The 22,114-nt window shown below is 40.8% G+C and overlaps 2 protein-coding genes across 6 annotated transcripts; one reads left to right on the top strand and one right to left on the bottom strand.

Moving 5' to 3' along the window:
- Positions 1 to 1,095: 1,095 nt before the first annotated feature.
- Positions 1,096 to 21,261, top strand: LOC130197040 (serine/threonine-protein kinase N2-like). The gene is given in 20 exon segments (XM_056419506.1): positions 1,096 to 1,294; positions 1,775 to 1,893; positions 2,255 to 2,438; positions 3,094 to 3,217; positions 5,043 to 5,050; positions 10,902 to 11,005; positions 13,203 to 13,346; positions 13,542 to 13,617; positions 13,957 to 14,125; positions 14,278 to 14,404; positions 16,070 to 16,122; positions 16,250 to 16,307; positions 16,390 to 16,481; positions 17,306 to 17,482; positions 18,751 to 18,813; positions 18,964 to 19,040; positions 19,337 to 19,479; positions 19,865 to 19,972; positions 20,315 to 20,395; positions 20,598 to 21,261. Coding segments are annotated over 20 exon segments (2,310 nt in total). The 3' UTR covers positions 20,802 to 21,261.
- LOC130197041 (uncharacterized) lies at positions 4,945 to 8,766 on the bottom strand. Of its 5 annotated transcripts, none has more exons than XM_056419511.1 (3): positions 7,801 to 8,766; positions 7,168 to 7,770; positions 5,691 to 6,366 (listed from the first exon to the last, which is right to left on the bottom strand). In XM_056419511.1, exons 1-2 carry the CDS (start codon positions 8,585 to 8,587, stop codon positions 7,586 to 7,588), a joined length of 972 nt encoding a protein of 323 aa, XP_056275486.1. In that variant the 5' UTR covers positions 8,588 to 8,766; the 3' UTR covers positions 5,691 to 6,366; positions 7,168 to 7,585. The 5 variants fall into 5 exon arrangements, with proteins under 5 accessions (XP_056275483.1, XP_056275484.1, XP_056275486.1 ...); XM_056419510.1 differs by having other exon boundaries at positions 5,691 to 6,139; positions 6,218 to 6,366; positions 7,168 to 8,765; XM_056419508.1 differs by lacking the exon at positions 5,691 to 6,366 and adding an exon at positions 4,945 to 5,044 and having other exon boundaries at positions 7,168 to 8,765.
- Positions 21,262 to 22,114: the final 853 nt, after the last annotated feature.

Genomic DNA, 22,114 nt, shown 5'->3' with positions numbered 1-22,114 from the left:
CTTATTAAGTGTAAAATAAATAATACTGACACCAGTGCAAAATTGAACACAATAGCAATAATAGTATAAATAAAGTAACAAAACAAAAAATGTAATTAAAAAAATAAAATGTCTAAATAAAATAGAAAAGTAATTTTGGTCGTGATATCTGCCATATTAAATGATTAAAATACCTTTACCAGCTACATAAGTCAATCATACGCCGTTTAATCTGAGATTAAAAATGAGTAATCTTGTATATTTTGATACTAATATTTGTACTTTGTTATCGTTTGTCACCAGATGGCGTGAGAAGAGGACGGACAGCAACCACATACGGGCCCGAAAGACATCTACATGTCCAGGATCGTGTTCAGCAGCCATCAGTATCAGGTTATTATCGTCTCCTCGGGTTAAACAACAAGCCCCTGAACACAACACGCAGGCCGGAGGGAGCAGCTGCACTCTGTGCTCAGGAGAACATGTGGTCCTGCAGCGGCCAATGCCGAGTCCAGAGCAGGCAGATCAGCAGCGGAGTCGTCACCCCCCCCTCCCCACCCCCCTCCTGCAGAAAGAAACCCCCTCTAAAAGAGGGAGGGAGGGAGGAGGTGGAGGGGGGGTGGGGGTTCTGTTACAGAGCAGAGGAAGATGAGGATGCAGAGGGAAGGGGATGTTGCAGAGGAGGCTGCACGGAGGCGTCAAAACAAAACGAGAGGAGGACCGCCCGCGTGATCCAGCTCTCAAGATGTAGGAGACGCATCATCAGGAGAGAGAGTGAGTGTGTGTGTGTGATGAACGCACCGTAACATCAGAGGGGGGGGGGGGGGGGACTTGTGTTTCAAGGATATAGTGAAGGTGGAGAGGTGCAACCCCCTCCGAGGATGATACATTAGTCCCTGCATCCAGCAAGAGGAGCGAGAGCATCGCCCGGAGGTCAGTGAAGTGCAACGTCATCCCTCTCCTCTGCTCACTTGTTTGTTTACTTGCATGCAGCTGTGACACCCCTGGTGTTGTTGTTTTGGTTAATCATGGCTGGATCCCCCCCCCCCCCCCCGTGTCCCGTCTGACTTGTCAAAGTGTGGTGGTGAAGTCTCTCTCGATGTCCTGCAGGAGCCGATGTTGTCCACGGCTCAGCTGATGCTACAGGAGAGCCGCTCCAAGATCGAGCTGATCCGACTGCAGATTATCAAAGTCACCCAGGCTGGCAGCGGCAGCGGCGATGGAGGAGGTGGAGGAGATGGGGGAGATGGGGGAGATGGAGGAGGAAACCCAGACAGCTCCACTCGTGGAGGTCAGAGCTCATAGGTCATGAGAGGTTCTCACGTTGTTGCTATATGGATGTCAAAAACAGCGTTGTTCTCCGTTTCAGAATATATGTTTTTAAATGATGGAAACTTTCTTCTTCTTCTTCTTCTTCTTCTTCTTCTTCTTCTTCTTCTTCCTTTTCTTCTCCTTTTTCTTCTCCTTCTTCTCTTCCTCCTCCTTTTTCTCCTAGTCCTTCTTCTCATTCTTCTTCTTCTCCTTTTTCTCCTCCTCCTCCTCCTTCTCTGTCTCCTTCCTCCTCCTCCTTCTTTTTCTTCGCTGTCTTCTTCTCTTCCTCCTCCTTCTCCTCCTCCTCCTCCTTCTCCTTCTTCCTCCTCCTCCTCCTCCTCCTCCTCCTTCTTCTTCATATGATAATACATATATTATATATAAATATTATATATAAATATTATATGTTATATATATATTATATATAATATATATAATATATACATATATATGTATATTATTATAATATATCTCTTCCTCTCAGCTCGCCTGGTGGAGCTGCAGCACCGTGTGAGGAGGGAGGCGGAGTCTCTGGTGCTGGCCAACGATGTGGTGAAGCAGCTGGAGGGGATCTCATCGCTGGACCAGGAGGCCCTGGTGGAGGTCTGAGTCTCATCTGGTCTTAGTATATAGAGCCTGGACCAGGAGGCCCTGGTGGAGGTCTGAGTCTCATCCGGTCTTAGAGTATAGAGCCTGGACCAGGAGGCCCTGGTGAAGGTCTGAGGTCACGTGACGGCACATTTCATGTGGTTTTAGATGTTTATAACATTGTAAAATAACTTTTTTAGCGACAGATAAATAACATTATGGTTCCTCTGATAATCAGATTCAGTGGTTCATGTTCCTGTAAAAGATTTTCCTCAGAACTGAAATGGCCTTTAGGATACATGATGATACATTTATGAAGAACCTTAGAAGTCTAAAGTCTAAGGTGCCCCATGTTCAGACCCCGGTGTTCCCCCAGGCTCAGTCCCGGGTGCACGAGTCCTCCCAGAAGCTGGATCTTCTGAATCTGTCTCTGGAGAAATGCACCACGGAGGAGAACCAGGACCCCTCAAAGGGACCCCCGCCTCCACCAGACCCTGGACACGGATGCCCCCTGAACACCTCGCCGTCCACCTTCTCCATGAAACCCGCCTCATTGACCGGTACGTTGCAAACCAGAGAAAACGGTCACGTGTTAATGTGTGTGAAGGAATAGATTTTTAAGTAAGAGGGTCACACATGAAACTAAGTTGTGCATGTTCTTATGACCGTTATGGATCCTGCAGAGCACCACTTTTCTCTCATAAGGTTGAAACCACCTTTCTTTCTTTATGTAATGATTTAGTAATTAAGTAATTCAGTAATTTAGTAATTTAAAAATGTTAAAACCAAAACAAATGTATAATTTTGTATTGAATTGTTAAATTTGTCCATCTTCCATTTAAAAAACGTTTTTACATTTTTTAAAATTTTATTATTTATTATTATTATTATTTACACTTATATTTATTTATTTAATTATGACTATTTTGTTTTCTATTACATTCTTATTTATTAGTATTTGTAGTCACTCAGGGTTAGGGTGAGGGTTAGCCACCCAGAGTCTCTTGGTAGTTTCTTTGAGTCTCTTTGTAGCCATTTGACTCTCCATAGTTGCTTTGTCTCTCTTTGTTCATTCAGTCTATTTGAATAGGAATGTATTTCTAAGGATATCCCTGCCAGCCGTTCTTTTGACACCTTTAACACGTTTCATTGAGGAGATGCTCTCGTTGTGAACTGAGGGTCAAATCATCAATATTTTCTGTTTCTGTTTTTCAGGCAAACTTGAAGTCCGACTTCTTGGATGTGAAGATTTACTGAAACCTCGGAGCAACTCGGAGCAGGAAACCCATCAGAGTCCCACTGAGGACGGTTCAGGAGCTCACAGGATGGAGTCTGGTAGGTGGACATGTGGACCTGTGAACGGTTACTGACCAATAGGATCCTTCAGGTGCAAAAACTGACAATATTAATACAGTAAAAAGAATGAATAAAGTAGTTGTGGTGGAATAAATGTTCCGATGCCTTGTGAGAAATCAAAAGTATTCTAAGCACGGTGGTCTTATCACACTTTATTATATAGTAACAAGTTCACAAATGATCAGAATGTGAGCCAGGTACAAACAAGTGGACAAGTGATTCAACTAGACAAATAAGTCATGGAACAAATAGGTATATCACATCAACCAAGTCATGGAAACACCCAGCTGAGTGGAGCAAAGCCCTGAACCCTCCTCTGTGAGGAGCTTCCGGCTTAATGCTGCCTTCTTCGTCGACTCGTCTCTTCTTATACACATCGCCGAGACGTACACATTCCAGAGTCCATCTGTTACTACTCGATAAGTAATAGGAGACCCCTGAAGGTTTACACGGTGGTCAAAACCTCTTGGTTGTGACCTTTTCGCATGACCCCACACAGGATTAGATTATCCCCCATAGACAGATGGCAGAGACAGCTGTTGATACATTTTCTACCCCAACAATCCCCTCTTTTTGTCATTCTTGACAATTTTAACAACTGAAAAATGATAGTCAAAAGTTAGTATACAACCATTTGTAGGACATACATCAGTGAGGTAGATTCCCAAAGATTTCAAGACAGTACATCCTTAACCTCTGAGTGCAAGTATGGTTTTTGTCTACTAATACCCACTATGTACTGATCTTGTTTAGTTACACACTATTCTCAAATTAGTTATCCTAACACGTAGAAATTAACATGACAGCTGATATTAGTCAAAGAATAGATCAGAATGGATGGTTTTGGTTTGGTGAATCTCCACCTCTAGGTCTGGTCTTAGTTAAGGATTTAGTACAATTATGCTTTAGTCCAAGATGAATGCTTGACTTTGACTCAAGGTATGCTCTGTATACCTATTTTCTAATTGAATAGACCCTGTGTTGGGCTTAAAAGTACATGTATCCAATAGGTGCTGGTTTTGGCTGTGCTTTACTGACCTGCTGGTAGGCCACTTACCACCCCTCACATATTATTTGATGAAGTTGTTCGTCTATATTAACATATCAATCAATCTGACGAGGAGAGGGAACACATCGTCCTGTTGGGCAATTCCTGCCACTTCTTCGTGAGATGAAACGGGCTGGTATCTTTGCCGTTTATGTCTTGTAATTGAAATTCAAAGTTCAGGAACAGTATCCTTGCTGTCGTGTTCAGAGAAAGCAGTGAGTGCATGCTTTTGCTCTGGCTGCACCCGTGCTCCTCAAAGGAGTGTCCTGATGCTGAAGATCTTTCTTCCATCGCTGCTGCTTCTTGGGTGGCTACACCTTCGCACATGATTTCGCCTCCTACCACACTGATTTATATATGACAGCTTTGCGGTTTGAGAAACTATGGCAATCCCCTCCTCTCTCTTCCCAGCCACATAAAATGAGTGAGGTGCTTGGTTACGTCACTGCTAATGGTGCGCTTGTTGGCACACTACTTGCTGGAGGAAGGCGCTCGCTTTCTCACCCTCCCTTTAGTCCGGACCCGCAGCTGCTCCTTCTCCTTCTGGATCTGGGATGCGTTTGCAGTGGCTGGCGTAGACCTACGTTGTTCTCCTTCCACTCTCACCACCGTCTCCGTTGTCGGGGTACTTGGAAGGGACCCGTAGTGTCTCTGCTGTGCTTCCTCCTTGATCCTTGATGAGCACCCAGTCTCCTGGTTTCAGGTGATGCTGGACCGCAGTGGCTGGTGAGGGAAGTGCAGCTTTTACCTGTGTGTGAAGTGCTGAGAGTGAGGATGAGAGATTAGCACAATATCTTAGCATGCTGTCTTCATTATGATCAGTTGTCAAAGCGTGTCTTACTGGACCCAGTCCAGTGCGGGTCTCCTGAGCACTATCTCAAGGGCTGAGGCCATGTTTGTTCCTGATTCATGCGCATGTGAAAAGCACCGCGGAAAGTGCTTTCACCAAGATAGGCCTGTCTCTTCACAACATTTCGCTAGTTTAGATTTAATAGTACCACTTTTCGTTCAACTCAATCAGCTGATTGAGGATGATAAGAACAATGATGCCTGATGTTACAACCTAAAACGTTGAGATTTAAAATACATTACTAACTGTTCAAAAGTGTATCTGCAGGGCGGTGACCCTGCTGTTGTTATTTATTGCAAATGTTAACAATGCTCTAGTGTATGAACTTGCATTTAGAGCATTACACATTCCCCCTTTGCCCACGTGGTCTCCTCCATGAGAAAATCTAGAAGTATGGAAGAGAGCGTGGCAAATAAGGCTTGCCGTCTGGGCTGTCAACCCTCGACTCAAGAGTGGCACCAGAGCGTTCCATCGGAGCGCCCTGGCATTGGTAAAGAATGAATTGTGGAAAGATCTGCCTAAGGACTGGAATCAGTCTATGTGGGGGAATGGGGTGCCCGATAAGGCTGCCGCCTTTGCCACCAGATCTGCCACTATGTTTACTATTGACACAGGTCAAAAGAAGAGATGTGAGCTTCACATTTAACGACTGAAAACAGCTGAAACCCACCGTGTGGTGTGATAGGTTTGCCACTGTTAGAAATCCTCTGTGTCTTCCACAGAGGCCCAAGGTCATGTACGTTCCAGATACATGAAGTGAACCTGTGTAATTGTTAGTTTGACCTTCTTAGCTACCTTACATTCCCCTGTGAGTGCAATCAGCTCTGCTGCTTGTTCTGATCGGTGTGCAGTAAGCCTGACACCAACAAGTGTGTGATGTGATGTAACATACAACCTGACCGCTGCCCCGTTGTGGGTGAGCTGGATAGCTACAGATAGCTTGAATCTGCATTGGAAGGAGGTGTGTCCAACAGATCAGGTCTCGGGATGCATGTCTGTTGCAATACCTGGACCCTATCATGAGGCTCTCCATCATCTGCAGTCGGAAGAAGTGTAGTTGAGTTAAGTTCATCGCAGCGTTTTACCGTAATGTCACGCTATTCCAACATGATATCTGAACCATCTCTGAGCAGAGAGGTGAGAAGTCTTCTGGGAAACTGCATGCGGGACTATAAGTGTGACATCAGAATAGCCCACAATGTCCCGTGATGTTAATCCATGGCTTCTCCAGCTGCTGCAATCAGAGAGGAAGACCTGTGACAACAAGTCATGTCAAAGAGAAGTCGGACACAGGCCTAAGTTTCCTCCATGAGGCTGACACAACTGGAGTTCATGTAACAGTCATTTCGGTCTATGTATAAAATACATATCAAGTTTGGTCTTGGCAGGCCCCGGTCGGGCCTGTAGTAAGGAAGTCTTTAAGTTCTCTTCTGTCTTTTGCTTTTATAGTCTAAGTCAGTCAGTCATGTTCACTGAGGCCTTTACCATGGACGAGAGGTGTGCCTCTCTTTCTAAGTCATTTGGGATCCACTGTCTGTAGTATGACGTCGTTCCTAAAAAAATTTAAAAAAAACATAATTTGTTTCTTCTTAATTAGTTTTGGTAGTGATTGCACTACCACAATACGATTTGGGAGAGAGGAAATAGCCCTCTCTTGTGATCACATGTCCCAGATAAATTACTTGTTTTAGTGCACATTGACGTTTCCATTTTCTTTTTGTAGACTAGTTTTATGTCTATTATCTGCCAAATGTTTAGATTGTGTTAATTTTACAAGCCTCCTTTTATGGCTGTAATTCATCATATAATACAATACATACATATAATATTATATAAACTAATACATCGTCTATAGAATTCCAAAGTTTTCACTAAGCACTCTATGGGACCTGCCTGGTCTTTCATGAAAACCCTTTAGACATGTTGGTCCCCATGTGGTACTTTTGTTCTTTTCTTTCTTTCTTTTTTCTTTTTCTTTCTTTGTTTTTTATTCGTGTACACTTACTGTGATGGTCAATGTAGTTTAATACATTACCAATAGCGCTAGTTTCGATCCTCGAGTCTTCTGCACCCGGTCTAAAGTCCAAGAGGTTGATACGTTGTTGTAGCCACGGACCCAGATCCTGCCTTTTCCAGTGTGACGGTTTAGCCAATGATACGTGAGGAGTGGTTCCAAGGAACAGTTTCCCCTGGGATGGAGAGAGAGACACAGACACCGCAGCAGCCTCCTCTGACCAGTAAACATGCTTCAGGTCTAAACTCTCTGTTTCTACCTGTTGATCATACCATGCTTCCTCGTATATTCTATCTGGCCCTACGCTCACATGGGATGTACAATGTAATGGCTGCATATAATTTCCTGCTGCAGTACTGTGTGTGCGTGCAAATGAAATAAGATAAGCCTGGGTTGTTGGCATACATTGTGAAATTTTGTGCATGTGAAGTGTTGTGTGCTACCTGCTTTCCTGTGGAGAGGCTGTCCATCTCTGGGGTCCGCCCCTCCCTCCCCTCCCCTCAGTCAGACGTGCGGTTGCAGGCCCTGTTTGTTTCTCCGGACAATCAGCTTGCCAGTGTCCACGCTTCCCACAGCAATGGCAGACGTCTGGGTCGTTATTTCTACTTCTGCGCTTGCCCCCACCTCTTTGTCTTCCCTGACCTCTGGTATGACCTCTTGTCCTCCCACGTTGCCATGGAGGAATATTCCGTATTTGCCTTGCAAGCGTGTTGATCATTGCAAGCATCTCCTTTCTGTGCAACTCCGCCTTAGCATGTTCAGCGTGCTTTAGGACATCTGTTAGTGGAACATATGATTTTCTCACCATCTGCCGGAGTTTTGGTCTCGTCCCGCTCACGAAACGCTCTTCCAGATGGTCTTTGCATTGTTCCAAAGTCTGTGTCCCTCTTGGACTGTGTCCGGTGAAGCTGCATTGAGTGTCAAGGGCTGTCGTCAGGTGTGACAGACAGAAACTGCATGTCTCTTGTGGCCCTTCTGCCCCCACCCCTTCTTTCATCGGCATGAGAGCTGTAGCCCCCCTCTCTTCCTGCAACATGACCCTCCCCTGTTGAGACTGTAGGCGGGTCACGGCCGGTGAGGAGGTCGTCTCGGTGCTTGAGTCTGGCTGCTGTCCTCTTGTCATGTCTGCTGAAACGTGTGCTGCATTTGACTGGGAGGGCTGCTGCACGTAGGCTGGAGGAGCAGGGGGGGGGGCGGAGTCCAGTCCTGGATCCAATGATTTCCTCAGTACCTCAGAAAGACAAGGGCACACAGTATTTTGGTGAATAGTGGAAAGTATGTTAGCATCCTTTACAGGATCGATGTTTCCCAGTGCATTGAATGCTTTCAATCTCTTTCTCTCCCTTCTCTCAGACTCAAATTTCCACTTATTAAATGCTTCCCAGTCAGCCTCAAATTTTACATTCTTCTTCTGCTTTTTTTTTTTTTGATAAGGCTGCATGCTGAGCTGTTGCGTTCCTCTCCATTTCCCCCAGTGATACCTCCAACTGTTTTAATTGATTTTCACTCAAACTTCCGTTTGATGGAAAACCAATCTCTATCCACTTTTTCATTTGATCCAAGCTTCCAGGATATCGATCAGACATAAACTTACACAGAGGCGGAAGGATGGGGACCACATGGCTCTCAACGGTCTCACTCTTACTCTGAGCACTACACATCTCTAATCATTGTATTATGTCGTCAGGTGTCGTCAATAAATTTTCTATACAAAATTTCAAACAATACACATGGATGACTAAGGTAACCGCTGCTATCTCTAAAACTGCTAACTGTTTTCCTGAGAAGTGTGCGCCAACCTGGCAGATCCAACCACTAGAGAACCCAACAGTTTTCAAAACACGTCTGTTAACAACACCTGATTGTGAGATTTTTCTTTAAAAAATTTCCAATTTCCATTTTCATGACTTGATTGATCTCAAAATAATCTTAATCTCTCACCGCGTGTTTTTCGTTGTTACTTCAACTGGTTTGGATCGGCAGTCCTGGTCTCCGTCTGAACGGCAGCTTCTCAACCTCGGGGGAGGATTCATCTATATTATGGCCATCTGCCGTTCAGCCGGAGTCCAGCGCTGCGCGTCCATCCAAATCCTCGTCGCCATTTGTGGTGGAATAAATGTTCCGATGCCTTGTGAGAAATCAAAAGTATTCTAAGCACGGTGGTCTTATCACACTTTATTATATAGTAACAAGTTCACAAATGATCAGAATGTGAGCCAGGTACAAACAAGTGGACAAGTGATTCAACTAGACAAATAAGTCATGGAACAAATAGGTATATCACATCAACCAAGTCATGGAAACACCCAGCTGAGTGGAGCAAAGCCCTGAACCCTCCTCTGTGAGGAGCTTAATGCTACTTTCTTCATCGGCTCGTTCCTTCTTATACACATCGCCAAGACGTGCACATTCCAGAGTCCATCTGCTACCACTAAATAAGTAATAGGAGACCCCTGAAGGTTTACACGGTGGTCAAAACCTCTTGGTTGTGACCTTTTCGCATGACCCCACACAGGATTAGATTATCCCCCATAGACAGATGGCAGAGACAGCTGTTGATACATTTTCTACCCCAACAGTAGTGTGTTTATTTCAGGGATGTATAATGTCTGGATCCTAGTTTGATAATTATTGATACAATAGTATTGGTTGTTTAACCAATGCAAAAATGTTGAATCTGCTTTCTAACATTAAATAAATAATGTAAAATAAATCAAATAATCAAATACATTTTTTAATTAGTGTCATATTTAATAGTTATATGAATGGAGTTGCATGGAGCTATGTTGTTGTTTTGCTTATTAAATCTTTTTGTCTATGATACTGAAAAGTATGAAGTCCTCGTCTAAAAGTTAATCCAATATCATCATTTTATTGTGTTTTATCCTCAGCCCATCTCAAAAGGCCCTCTTGTAAATGCCATGACATTTACTCTCTCATTTCACAACGTTGAACAGAAAAGGGGAACATTTATAACTTGGGTTATAATATTTTCTTCAGGAGCTCGTGGAACTAAACTTACGTTCATCAGGAGGATCCAACCTTCAATCTGATGAAAGGGAGCAATACAACCACAAAGAGACTCAAAATAACTGCAACTACAAAGAGACACAATGCAACCAAAAAGAGACACAATACAAGCACAAAGAGACACACATCAACTTCAAAGAGACGCAAAACAACTACAAAAAGACACAAACAACTACAAAGAGACACAAGACACCTACAAAAAGACACAACTACAAAGAGATATAAAACAACTACAAAGAGAAACAAATTAACTACAAAGAGACACAAAACAACTACAAAGATACACAAAAAACTAAAAAGTGTAATAAAACAACAACAAAGAGACACAAAACAACTACAAAGAGACACAAAGCAACTACAAAAAGACACAAAACAACGACAAAGAGACACAAAGCAACTACAAAAAGACACAAAACAACGACAAAGAGACACAAAGCAACTACAAAAAGACACAAAACAATGACAAAGAGACGCAAAACAACTACAAAAATATACTCAGATATGTTAATGCCCTGTTTTCTCGTCCAGAAAATATATTGTTCATGGTTGAAATGAACTTCCTGAATGTTATTGTTTATTATTACTTTTAACTTCTACAGTTAGTAGTTATAATCAGACTTTGTTCCTAGAAACGTGTCCCGCAAGCAAAGCAGGAGGGTCAAACGGGTCGGATCCTGATGGTTCTGGTGAAGTTCTGTTTATTCCTTCCCGTCCGTCGTCGTCAGTCAGCGCGGTGCTGCGGCTGGACGGCAGAGTGGTCGGCCAGACGCGTTGGTCCGCCGCCGGCAGGCTGACCTGGGATCAGACCTTCTGCATCCAGCTGGAGCGGGTGAGTCCAGTCACTGACATGCAGTCAGAAACATAAATAAAGAACTCAAAAAAGAGTTAAATTATATATGAAAATCATAAAATTTGTTGTCAAATGGAATAATCAATTAATCGTCTAATAGTTAAAGCTGTTGTATAAACGTTGATTATTTTAATTAAACAGAGCATCATATTTTAGAAGGGCTGTTTATGTTTTTTCATTAAAAAACACTAAAGCTGTCAAATAATATGATGTAGCGGTGAAGTATAAAATGGCATGCAATATAAATACTCAAGTAAAGAACAACCTCAAAGTTCAATTTGATGAGATTAATTATTTATAAAGTGTGACCCGAAAAACCTACTAATTTAAGATAAAATACAAATATAATTTAACTGTTAAAGCTAATTTGAACAAATAAAATACCAAACATTGCTGCCGGTATTTTAAATCAGGTTTTTGGAAGAAACTAAAACAATGTTTAACACAAATGATAAACCTTAATTGAACTGAATCCGAAACATTTCTGGGATAAAAGAAATTATCTTTAACACCTATTTATTTCTATGACCTTTGCTATGTAGAAATCAATTGCTCTGCCACAGATTTCCCATCATGCAATACTCCTTTACTGTCGACCAGCTCCAGTGACTAACTGTATAAGACTCCTCTCCATTATTATTAAATAGCACTTGATCGACTTTAATATCATGTCATTTTTGTAACTTGTGTTTAAAGACTACTGTGGGTCGCGCGCATTTTCTTTCCGATTTTCGCATCCAGTCCCGTTCGCCTATATATATAAATAAATATAAATATATATATATATATATATATAATGTTCAAAGTCACTATTTTGAGGTACAAAGTAATTATTTAGGAAGAGCTTTGCATTATACCCACTCATTAAATAGTATTATTTTGAGATGCTATTTCATTATTTCCACTTATTTTGATTATATCGAGGTACTAACTCACTTTGTTTTTATTTTGATAAACATACAGTTTTAAAGGAAGTGTTTTTGGGGGGTATTGCCCATTTTTAAAAAAGTATTTAAAGTCCAATGGTTTATTAATGTTGTAGTTCTGTCTATGGCCAGCAGGTGTCTCCCTAATACCGGCTGAAATTCATTCTTCACAAAATCTCACACAGTAGATATGGAGGACTTAAAATGACTTAAGTATATATAAATAAATAAATACATGAATAAATATAGGAATAAATAAATAAATGCTTAAATAAATGTATAAATAAATAAATACAGACTTGACCAATCCTGTTCAACAATGAGGTTCGGACCGCCCCAGCTCATTTGAATATACGGACACATAAATGTCACACATAAATAAATGAAGAAATACGTGTGGACACATAAATAGAGATATAAATAAATGAAGAAATACAGAAATGTAGAAATACATTTATTTAATGATGTCCTGTTGAGTTATAACTTATATTTATTCATTCCTGTATTTATTTATACATTTATTTAAGCAGTTATTTATTTATTTGTACATTTATCTAAGCATTCATTTATTTATTCCTGTATTTATTTATTTATACACTTATTTAAGCATTTATTTATTTATTCCTGTATTTATTTATACATTTATTTAAGCATTTATTTATTCTTGTATTTATTCATGCATTTATTTATTTATTCTTAACCCTTGTGTTGCCTTAGGGTCATTTTGACCCGAATCAATATTACACCCTCCCCCCGCCTTTGGGTCATTTTGACCCGATTCAATGTTTCACCCTCCTGTTACCTTTATATTTACTAACATATTTTACCCTTTGGGTTCAATTTGACGCCAGCAATTAAAGCCTCCAGAAAATTATTAGAATTAATATTGTTTTCCAAGTTTAAGTGTGAGGCACTTTAATGTTTGTTTGTTGACTACCGAAAGAACACCGACATTAAACATTGAATGGGGTCAAATTAATCCTAACGGGGGGAAGGAGTAATATTGATTCGGGTCAAAATGACCCTAAGGCAACACAAGGGTTAAGTCATTTTAAGTTCTCCAATAGAGAAAGTGCAGAAAGGTGACAATATAGCATGTTTCATTGGCAGAAGTCATTGTTATTTGAACTTTCACTTAAAACTCAAATCAAACTTTGAAATATGAGAAATAAATCCATTTCACACAGTTAAAGCTAAATTCACTCAGTTGTTTCTTTGTGTTAATGGCTTGTGTGCCTGTTCTCTCTCAGTCTCGAGAGCTGGAGGTCGCCGTCTTCTGGTGGGACCGGCGGGCGATGTGTGCGGTGAAGTCCCTGAGGCTGGAGGACATGATGGACGCCCCCACCCACAGCCAGGAGATCAGCCTGGAGCCACAGGGCCTCATGTACGCCCAGGTACGCGGGCAAAGGTCATAAAACCTCCAGCAGACAACATGGCGGACTCCTTTGTAGACATGGGGGGCCCATTCTAACAAAAACACAAGCATTGTTTAATCACACATGTTTAGCCTACATATTGAAGTATGCAAATATAGAAAGATTTAGAATGTCCAAAACGCTAATAAAATCCGTCTGTTGTGGACTTCCCAGCTTCAGTTCATCGACACTGTTGTTGAGCGGCAGCCGAGACTGAGACGCCAGCGTTGCATCTTCACCAAAGAGAGAGGTAACGACCAGGAAAACGGGTTCCATCTGTGCGTCTGTTATGGCGGTGTGACTTTCCATTTCCTCTTTTCCATTTCTTCTTTTCCATTTCCTCCTTCCTTCCCATTTCCTCTTTCCCATTTCCTCTTTCCCATTTCCATTTTCCCATTTCTTCCTTCCCATTCCCTCCTTCCCATTTCCTGTTTCCTTTTTCCCATTTCCTTTTCCCATTTCCTCCATCACATCCCCCCCCCTTCCAATTTTCTTTCCCATTTCCTCATCCTATTTCCTCCTTCCCATTTCCTCTTTCACATTGCCTCCTTACTCTATACCATTTCCTCCTCCCCCCCCCCCCCCCCAGGGAAGAACTTCCTCCGAGCGGCCCAGATGAACATGAACTTTTCCACGTGGGGTCACCTGATGATGAGCGTCCTCCCTCGCTACAGCAACTTCACGTTCAGCTCGACCCTCTCCACGACCTCCGACCCCGTGGCCGAGCGGGAGCCTGAACGCACAGCTCCGCTACCGAGGTATTTATATATATTTAATACTCTGGTACAAGTACTGCATTGAACATGTTACTTGACAAAAAGCGTGAAAGTATAGTGGATTTAAAATATGAACGCACATGATTTTCCCGCCTTTTTCATTTTGTTGTTTTTTTGTCTTTGGGAATCTGCAGCGAAGTTCCAGAAATCCGACTCGTTGTCCCTGAAGATTCTCCGTCCCCCGCTGAAGAAGACAAGGAAGACGAGGAAGACGAGGCTCCCGTCTTCATCACTGCCGTCGCAGAGCACAGCGCATCACTGGTGAATTAATTTGATCATTTTATGCTTTTATCTAAATTCTGGAACAGTAGTACATTCTTTATAATATAATTAGAATTTATATGGAATAATTTATATATAATTTATCATATTATAATAATTTATATGCAATCATTTCTATATAATTTATAATATAATAATAATTTATATGGAATAATTTATATATAAGTTATAATAATAATTTGTATGACATTTATTAAATCATTTATATAAAATGTATAATAATAATTTGTATGACATTTATTAAATCATTTATATATCATTTATAATATAATATTAATTGATATGGAATAATTTATATATAATTTATGATATAATAATCATTTATATGGAATCATTTATATATAATTCATAATATAATAATGATTTATATAGAATGTATATGGAATAATTAATTTCGCATTTATGATAGAATAATAATTTATATGGAGTAATTTATATATAAGTTACACTATAATTAAAATGTTTATGGAATAATTTATATATAATTTATGATATAATAATACAAGTGTAAAGGCGTACTAAATGCTCATCCAGGCAGAACATTCCTGTGGTTTTGGTGAATTTATAACTATTAAAACCAAATGCTTTTGCGTCTGTGAGAAACATTAAAAACATTTAGCAAAGTTAAAAAAAAGAGACAGTTATTCCACATTGAATTTAAGTATTTCCTAACAAATGTTTCACATGAGAGCTTTCTGTCGTCCACCAGATTACATAACTGACATAATGAGGAAACTCCATTTAGAAACTGATTTGATCTTTTAATGCAGGATTACTGTGTCTCCTATCAGACCTTTTATCTGGTCCTGAATCCATCTCAGTGTAGTCTTGATCCTCTATAGATCTCAGTTAGTCCTGGTCCTCTATAGACCTCAGTTATTCTTGGTCCTCTATAGACCTCAGTGTAGTACTGGTCTTTTATAGACCTCAGTGTAGTCCTGGTCCTCTATAGACCTCAGTGTAGTCCTGGTCCTCTATAGACCTCAGTTAGTCATGGTCCTCTATAGACCTCAGTTAGTCCTGGTCCTCTATATACCTCAGTGTAGTCCTGGTCCTCTATAGACCTCAGTGTAGTCCTGGTCCTTTATAGACCTCAGTTAGTCATGGTCCTCTATAGACCTCAGTTAGTCCTGGTCCTCTATATACCTCAGTGTAGTCCTGGTCCTCTATAGACCTCAGTTAGTCCTGGTCCTCTATAGACCTCAGTTAGTCTTAGTCCTCTATATACCTCAGTGTAGTCCTGGTCCTTTAACCCTTGTGTTGCCTTAGGGTCATTTTGACCAATCAATACACGCTCCCCGCCTTAGGATTAATTTGACCCCATTCAATGTTTAATGTCGGTGTTCTTTCGGTAGTCAACAAACAAACATAAAGTGCCTCACACTTAAACTTGGAAAACAATATTAATTCTAATAATTTTCTGGAGGTTTTAATTGCTGGCGTCAAATTGAACCCAAAGGGTAAAATATGTTAGTAAATATAAAGGTAACAGGAGGGTGAAACATTGAATCGGGTCAAAATGACCCAAAGGCGGGGGGAGGGTGTAATATTGATTCGGGTCAAAATGACCCTAAGGCAACACAAGGGTTAAAGCTCAAATAAAAAAAATTTAAATACAATATTTCTTTTGTCTTTTGTTTCCAGTCGTCCATAAAAAACACAGATGGAAGTGAAGATCCGCCTGTATCTGCTCCAAAGTACACACACACACACACATACACACACACACACACACACACACACACACACAGACGTACATGTACACACAAATATTAATCTTCTATACTGTAAAAGTTAATTTTCATTAGTCTCTTTCCCCACCAGGATGCAGAAGGAAGACTTCCGGTACATTTCGGTTCTGGGCCGAGGACACTTTGGGAAAGTGAGTGCGGTGAACGTTCTCCACTCCCATTTCTTCTTCTTCTGGTGTTTGGTCGTTTGGTTGTGAATGTTTGTGTCGTCAGGTCCTGCTGGCCGAGTTTAAGAAGACGGGGAAACTTTACGCCATCAAAGCCTTGAAGAAGAGAGACGTCGTGACTCGTGATGAAGTGGACAGGTGTGTGTGTGGTGTGTGTGGTGTGACGTGTGTGTGTGTGTGGTGTGTGTGCGTGTGTGTGTGTTTGTGTGTGTGCGTGTGTGTGGGGAAAGCTAAAGGAAACAGGTAGTTTAGGGTCCCTGAGCTGGACCAACACTACCACTTTAGTCCACAGGGGCGCCAGAAATACACCATCTTTTATTTCAACTCATTTCATTCACCAGGAAAATGGTTGCTGCAGGGTATGGCGCCATCTAGTGGAGGTTTCAGACTGCAACCACCTGAAGCTTCCCCCCCCCCCTACGATAGCAAACGTAAAAAAAAGTGTTTGGTTTGTCCTTCCTGGGCTCCTGTGGAAATATGTCAGACTCATGAAGTATTTATAGATCATACGGATCACAAAGATTCTTAGTTTCAGGTGATTATTATACCCAAAAGAAAACGTACGTATTCATACTCCTTTTGACGCTGGCCCTTTAAATTTAATTCGTAACATACTCTCGAAGAGTTTTCTCTTCAAATAAAAGTTAAAGCGCTTTAATTTTAACAGAATAAACAATGACAAAAGGTTTGTTTTGTTGACTTTGTTGATGCGGTTGAGTTTAATTAAACTCAATTACCTTGATTGGATTCTTCATTTACACATTATCAAAAAATTAATTTTAAGCCGTAAGGAGACCGTTGTAAGTTACTTCTTACTTGTTTGTTTCTACTTTTATTTGACATCCTTTGCACCAACACGCCTGTCGACTCAAGGCCACACCAAAGGAGCTGAAACCAGGCAGTAAAACCACATTCCAGACATTTAAGTCATAACTGTGAAAGTTAGGCTTGTATCTTTGCAGCCTGATGAGCGAGAAGAGGATCTTCGAGATGATCAACGCGTCTCGACACCCGTTCCTGGTGAACCTCCACGGCTGCTTCCAGACCGGCGACCACGTCTGCTTCGTCATGGAGTATCTGCCGGGCGGCGACCTCATGATCCACATCCACAACAACGTCTTCAGCGAGGCCCAGACGCGGTGCGTTTATTTAAAGACACAAAACTGTGTGAATGTTGGATTTAAAGTTACTGTGAGGAACTTTTAACTGGTTATTAAACTGTCTAATTTTAATACCAATGCCTCTATAAGACCGCCACCACTTCAGGTCACAGGGTGAGCCAAAACCAACACTACCACTTTAGTCCACAGGGAGCGCCATAACAACACTACCACTTTAGTCCACAGGGGGCGCCATAACAACACTACCACTTAAGTCCACAGGGGGCGCCATAACAACACTACCACTTTAGTCCACAGGGGGCGCCATAACAACACTACCACTTAAGTCCACAGAGGGCGCCATAACAACATTACCACTTTAGTCCACAGGGGGCGCCATAACAACACTACCACTTTAGTCCACAGGGGGCGCCATAACAACATTACCACGTTAGTCCACAGGGGGCGCCATAACAACATTACCACTTTAGTCCACAGGGGGCGCCATAACAACATTACCACGTTAGTCCACAGGGGGCGCCATAACAACATTACCACTTTAGTCCACGGGGGGCACCATAACAACACTACCACTTAAGTCCACAGGGGGCGCCATAACAACACTACCACTTTAGTCCACAGGGGGGCATCAGAACACCACCAAATGAAAGTTGCTCATTGTAGCTTTGAGTACAATTTTGAGGTATTTGTATTATCCATTTTATGTTACTTTGTACTTCTATTCCTCAATAATTTGGAGGTAAATACTTTTTACTCCACTTAATTTATTTATTTAACATTAATCACCCTACAGATTTGTTTCCAACAAAATATAAAATCAGATAATTATGAGTATAAAAAGTAATTAAAATGAGCTCAAATTAATATTAAAGTGATGAATACATAAGTGCATTAATAATTATAATCCAATAATATAATATATATGTTTTTAAAAATGAGCCGTTATGCATAGTAAAAATTAGCCGTTATGCATAGTACTTAACATACATTTATAATTTCTTTATAAAACAAACCTTTTTTCTTTTTTCTATAGATATACATATTCTTGTAATACTTCGTACTGTGAACCTTTAACATTCAAATATGTTATATATATTTTTTAATTAAATAACATTTTATAGTAATTTTCTTCTATTCTGTATTTTTTTTTTTTGCAATACTTGTTTTTATTTTATGTTCTCTTATTATGTTAATGTTATGCACCAAAACACCAAAGTAAATTCCATTAAAATCTACTTGGCAATAAACCAGATTCAGATCAAACCTGTTGTTGTTGTTGTTTATAGGTTTTATTCGGCATGTGTCCTGCTGGGTTTAGAGTTCCTGCATCTGCATAAAATCATCTATCGGTGAGTCGCGTACTGTAGATGTCACTGACCTCAGTGACCTCCAGCTGTGACCTCCAGCTGTGACCTCCAGCTATGGCCTCCAGCTGTGACCTCCAGCTGTGACCTCCAGCTGTGACCTCCAGCTGTGACTTCATGTCCTCTGTGTTTCAGAGACTTGAAGCTGGACAACCTGTTAATGGATGCAGATGGATTCATAAAAATCACAGACTTTGGTCTCTGTAAAGAAGGTGAGTTGATTGAGCGCGAGTAGTATATAGTAGCTGGGTTTGCACGTGCACGTAAGTGTAGGTGCAAACCCAGCCACTATATACCACTCGTGCCTTGTTTATAAAACAGTTTCTTTTTGTAGACTAAGTGGGATAATTATTGTGTAATTGGATTCCATCAACGTGACAAGTAGCGCTTTATTCTTTTGGATATGACCACCACATAACATTTTTACATCTGACACATCAAGGCTTTAATTGCTCTTTGAACTCAAAGTTCTTCTCAGTTTGAATATGTGATGATTTCTTTCCGGCAGGGATGGGTCACGGGGATCGAACCTCCACCTTCTGTGGGACCCCTGAGTTTCTGGCCCCTGAGGTCCTGACGGATGACAACTACACCCGAGCGGTGGACTGGTGGGGGATGGGCGTCCTCATCTTCGAGATGCTCGTCGGAGAGGTTGTTCACACGCATTTCAGTTTTCATTTCAGAAGTTTTTTGCTGATTCTTCTGTCCACGTTGATTTTAATGTCTAGTGGGGACAGACATGATGTTTTAGAAGTGTGTTGTACGAGGTACTTCTACACAGTCTGTGTGTTATTACCGCAGTAGACCAGATTACCAGCACAGGACGAAAGTTAGTTAGTTAGTTTGTGACTTTGTTGTCACAAAACAACACAAACAAACGAGCCCTGTTTTTGTCTATGGAGTCTGGTGGCTTTGAAGATTACACTCAGACTGATATTGTCTAAAATACGTCCACAGCAGCACTTTACTTTGTTCCACCCGTCTGTCTCAGTGCTCCTCCTTTAAATCTCTAACTCGGCTTTTCTCCTGCTCCCAGTCTCCGTTCCCTGGTGAGGATGAGGAGGAGGTGTTCGACAGCATCGTCAACGATGACGTGGAGTATCCAGAGTCTCTTCCTCCGGATGTCGTCTGCATCCTCCAGAAGGTAAACTTAACTCTGAGTTCATTAAAATTACTTTATATATATGTATATATATATATATATATACATATATATACAATTATATATATTTATATATATAAAACTGAAGGATACTGAATTAGAATATGACAAAAAAACAATAATTCTAGAGGGGAAAATAAATAAATAAAAACAAAAAGAAAAGGCATGTTCTTATGAAGACCCTCCGGTTGAATATAAAGTGTTTAAAAACACTGACTGACTGTAACAATCAGTAAAGGTGTCTTATTAATTTAGAATAATGATAATATTATATTATAATATTAGTTTTTCAAGTATAACACATTTAAGAACCTGCGGCTATAGCTATTGAAGAAGAATCCTCTGAAGCGACTCGGCGGCGGAGAGAGAGACGCCACCGACGTCAAAGGAGACACGTACTTTGAGGTAAATCACTTTTTATAGACTCGTTACTTTTACTCTGTAATTAAATAATTAACCTGCCATGTCGTAAAAAGTACAATATTTTCCTCTGAGATGTAGTAAAAGTACAATATTTACCTCTGACATAATTTCTTTAAAAGAACAATACAACCTGTAAATACCAAGTACTTGTACCTTTCAATGACCTTTGACCTTCCTCCTCCAGACCATCGACTGGGACGCCCTCCTGGCCCGGACGGCGACGCCTCCGTTCCTGCCGTCCATCAAGGAGTCGCTGGACGTCGGGAACTTCGACAGCGAGTTCACGCGGCTGCAGCCGGTAATGTCGCCGCCCTCCAAGCCCTTCGTGCTCTCCGCCGAGCAGCAGGACGCCTTCGCCGACTTCGACTTCTGCGCTCTGCACGGATGAAGGTCGAGAGAGTCTTCTACGTGTGTTCGGAAGTAGGAACAATTCATTTAATTAGAATTAAAAGAGGAAACGTTGAACATTGACAGGACTCTTCAAGACGTTAGTCCTCGGTATGTTGCCATATTAATTAAAACTCCTTTATGGTGTACTATTACGAAGAAATTAGCTCATTACAACCACAAACGTGGTCATAACCCTTAAAGTTTATAAACTACATCGACTAATTAATTAAAAAGGAATGATTAAAGGAACCGTTCAATAAGATTGATCCCGGTAAACATGAGGCTACTGGTTAGCTTAGCTTAGCACAAAGACTGGACCACTTAAGCTGCCATTTAGCACGTCTAGCTAAACCCTCGCTAGCTGTTTCCCCCCGTTTCCAGTCTTTGTGCTAAGCTAATCGACTGCTGGCTAGAAGCTTAATATATTATAATATATTTATAGAGAAGTATCAATCTTATCGTCTAAGAAGACCAGTAGCAATGCAACAAAGTGGAAATATTCATGCATTCAAAATTGTAATTAGGTAAAATACAAAAAGGATTTGCACAAAAAGTAAGAAAAGTAAAAGTACTCATTAAGCAGAAACTATGTGTAATGTATTATTGAATTCTAATTATTGATGCATTAATCTATTTAATATTGCAGCTGTTAAAGGAGGAGCTAATTTGAAGTACTTACAAAATGACATACAAAATTAAACTATATTAATAAATACTAATTTATTAGTTGATTTTATATTTTAATTACTCATGTGAATATAAAGCAAACAAATGTAGTAAGTAGCATGAAATAGACACACTCTAGTAAAAGTATCTGAAGTGTATATACTAAAACCTAATATTTTGAGCAAGGGTCCTTATTTCCAACTGATCTTGAAAGCACCGCCGACGAAAGTCTTCTGACCGGACTACAATCATGGCCGATTTCACTGACTGTTTTCATTGGTTCAGGGGAAATGTGCCAACAGATGTAGGATGCTTGAAGAGTTCATCTCTTTGTCGCCACATATTGATTACCCCGATAAAGTTTCATTTCAATACTCCAGTCCCGAATAACTAAATCTCAAATTAGAGTGGCCATGCGGTAAATTTCATAAAGGTCCGAAACACAGAAATGTAGTTTTATCCTCTTCGAGCATCTTGAGTGTTGGAGATGTCCAGCTTGCTTTGTGGCATTTGTTTCCTCCACTTTTATTGATCTTCTCGTCCTGAGGTTCAGTCTGAGCATCACTGTGACCGGCTTCGCCCACTGCCTTGACCACACTGATGAAAAAATCTTCTATTTTCAAAGCATCGGAAATGTTTAATGTG

Source organism: Pseudoliparis swirei, chromosome 7, assembly GCF_029220125.1.
Source record: "Pseudoliparis swirei isolate HS2019 ecotype Mariana Trench chromosome 7, NWPU_hadal_v1, whole genome shotgun sequence".
NCBI lineage: Eukaryota > Metazoa > Chordata > Actinopteri > Perciformes > Liparidae > Pseudoliparis > Pseudoliparis swirei.
This window is presented reverse-complemented; position numbering and strand designations above follow the sequence as displayed.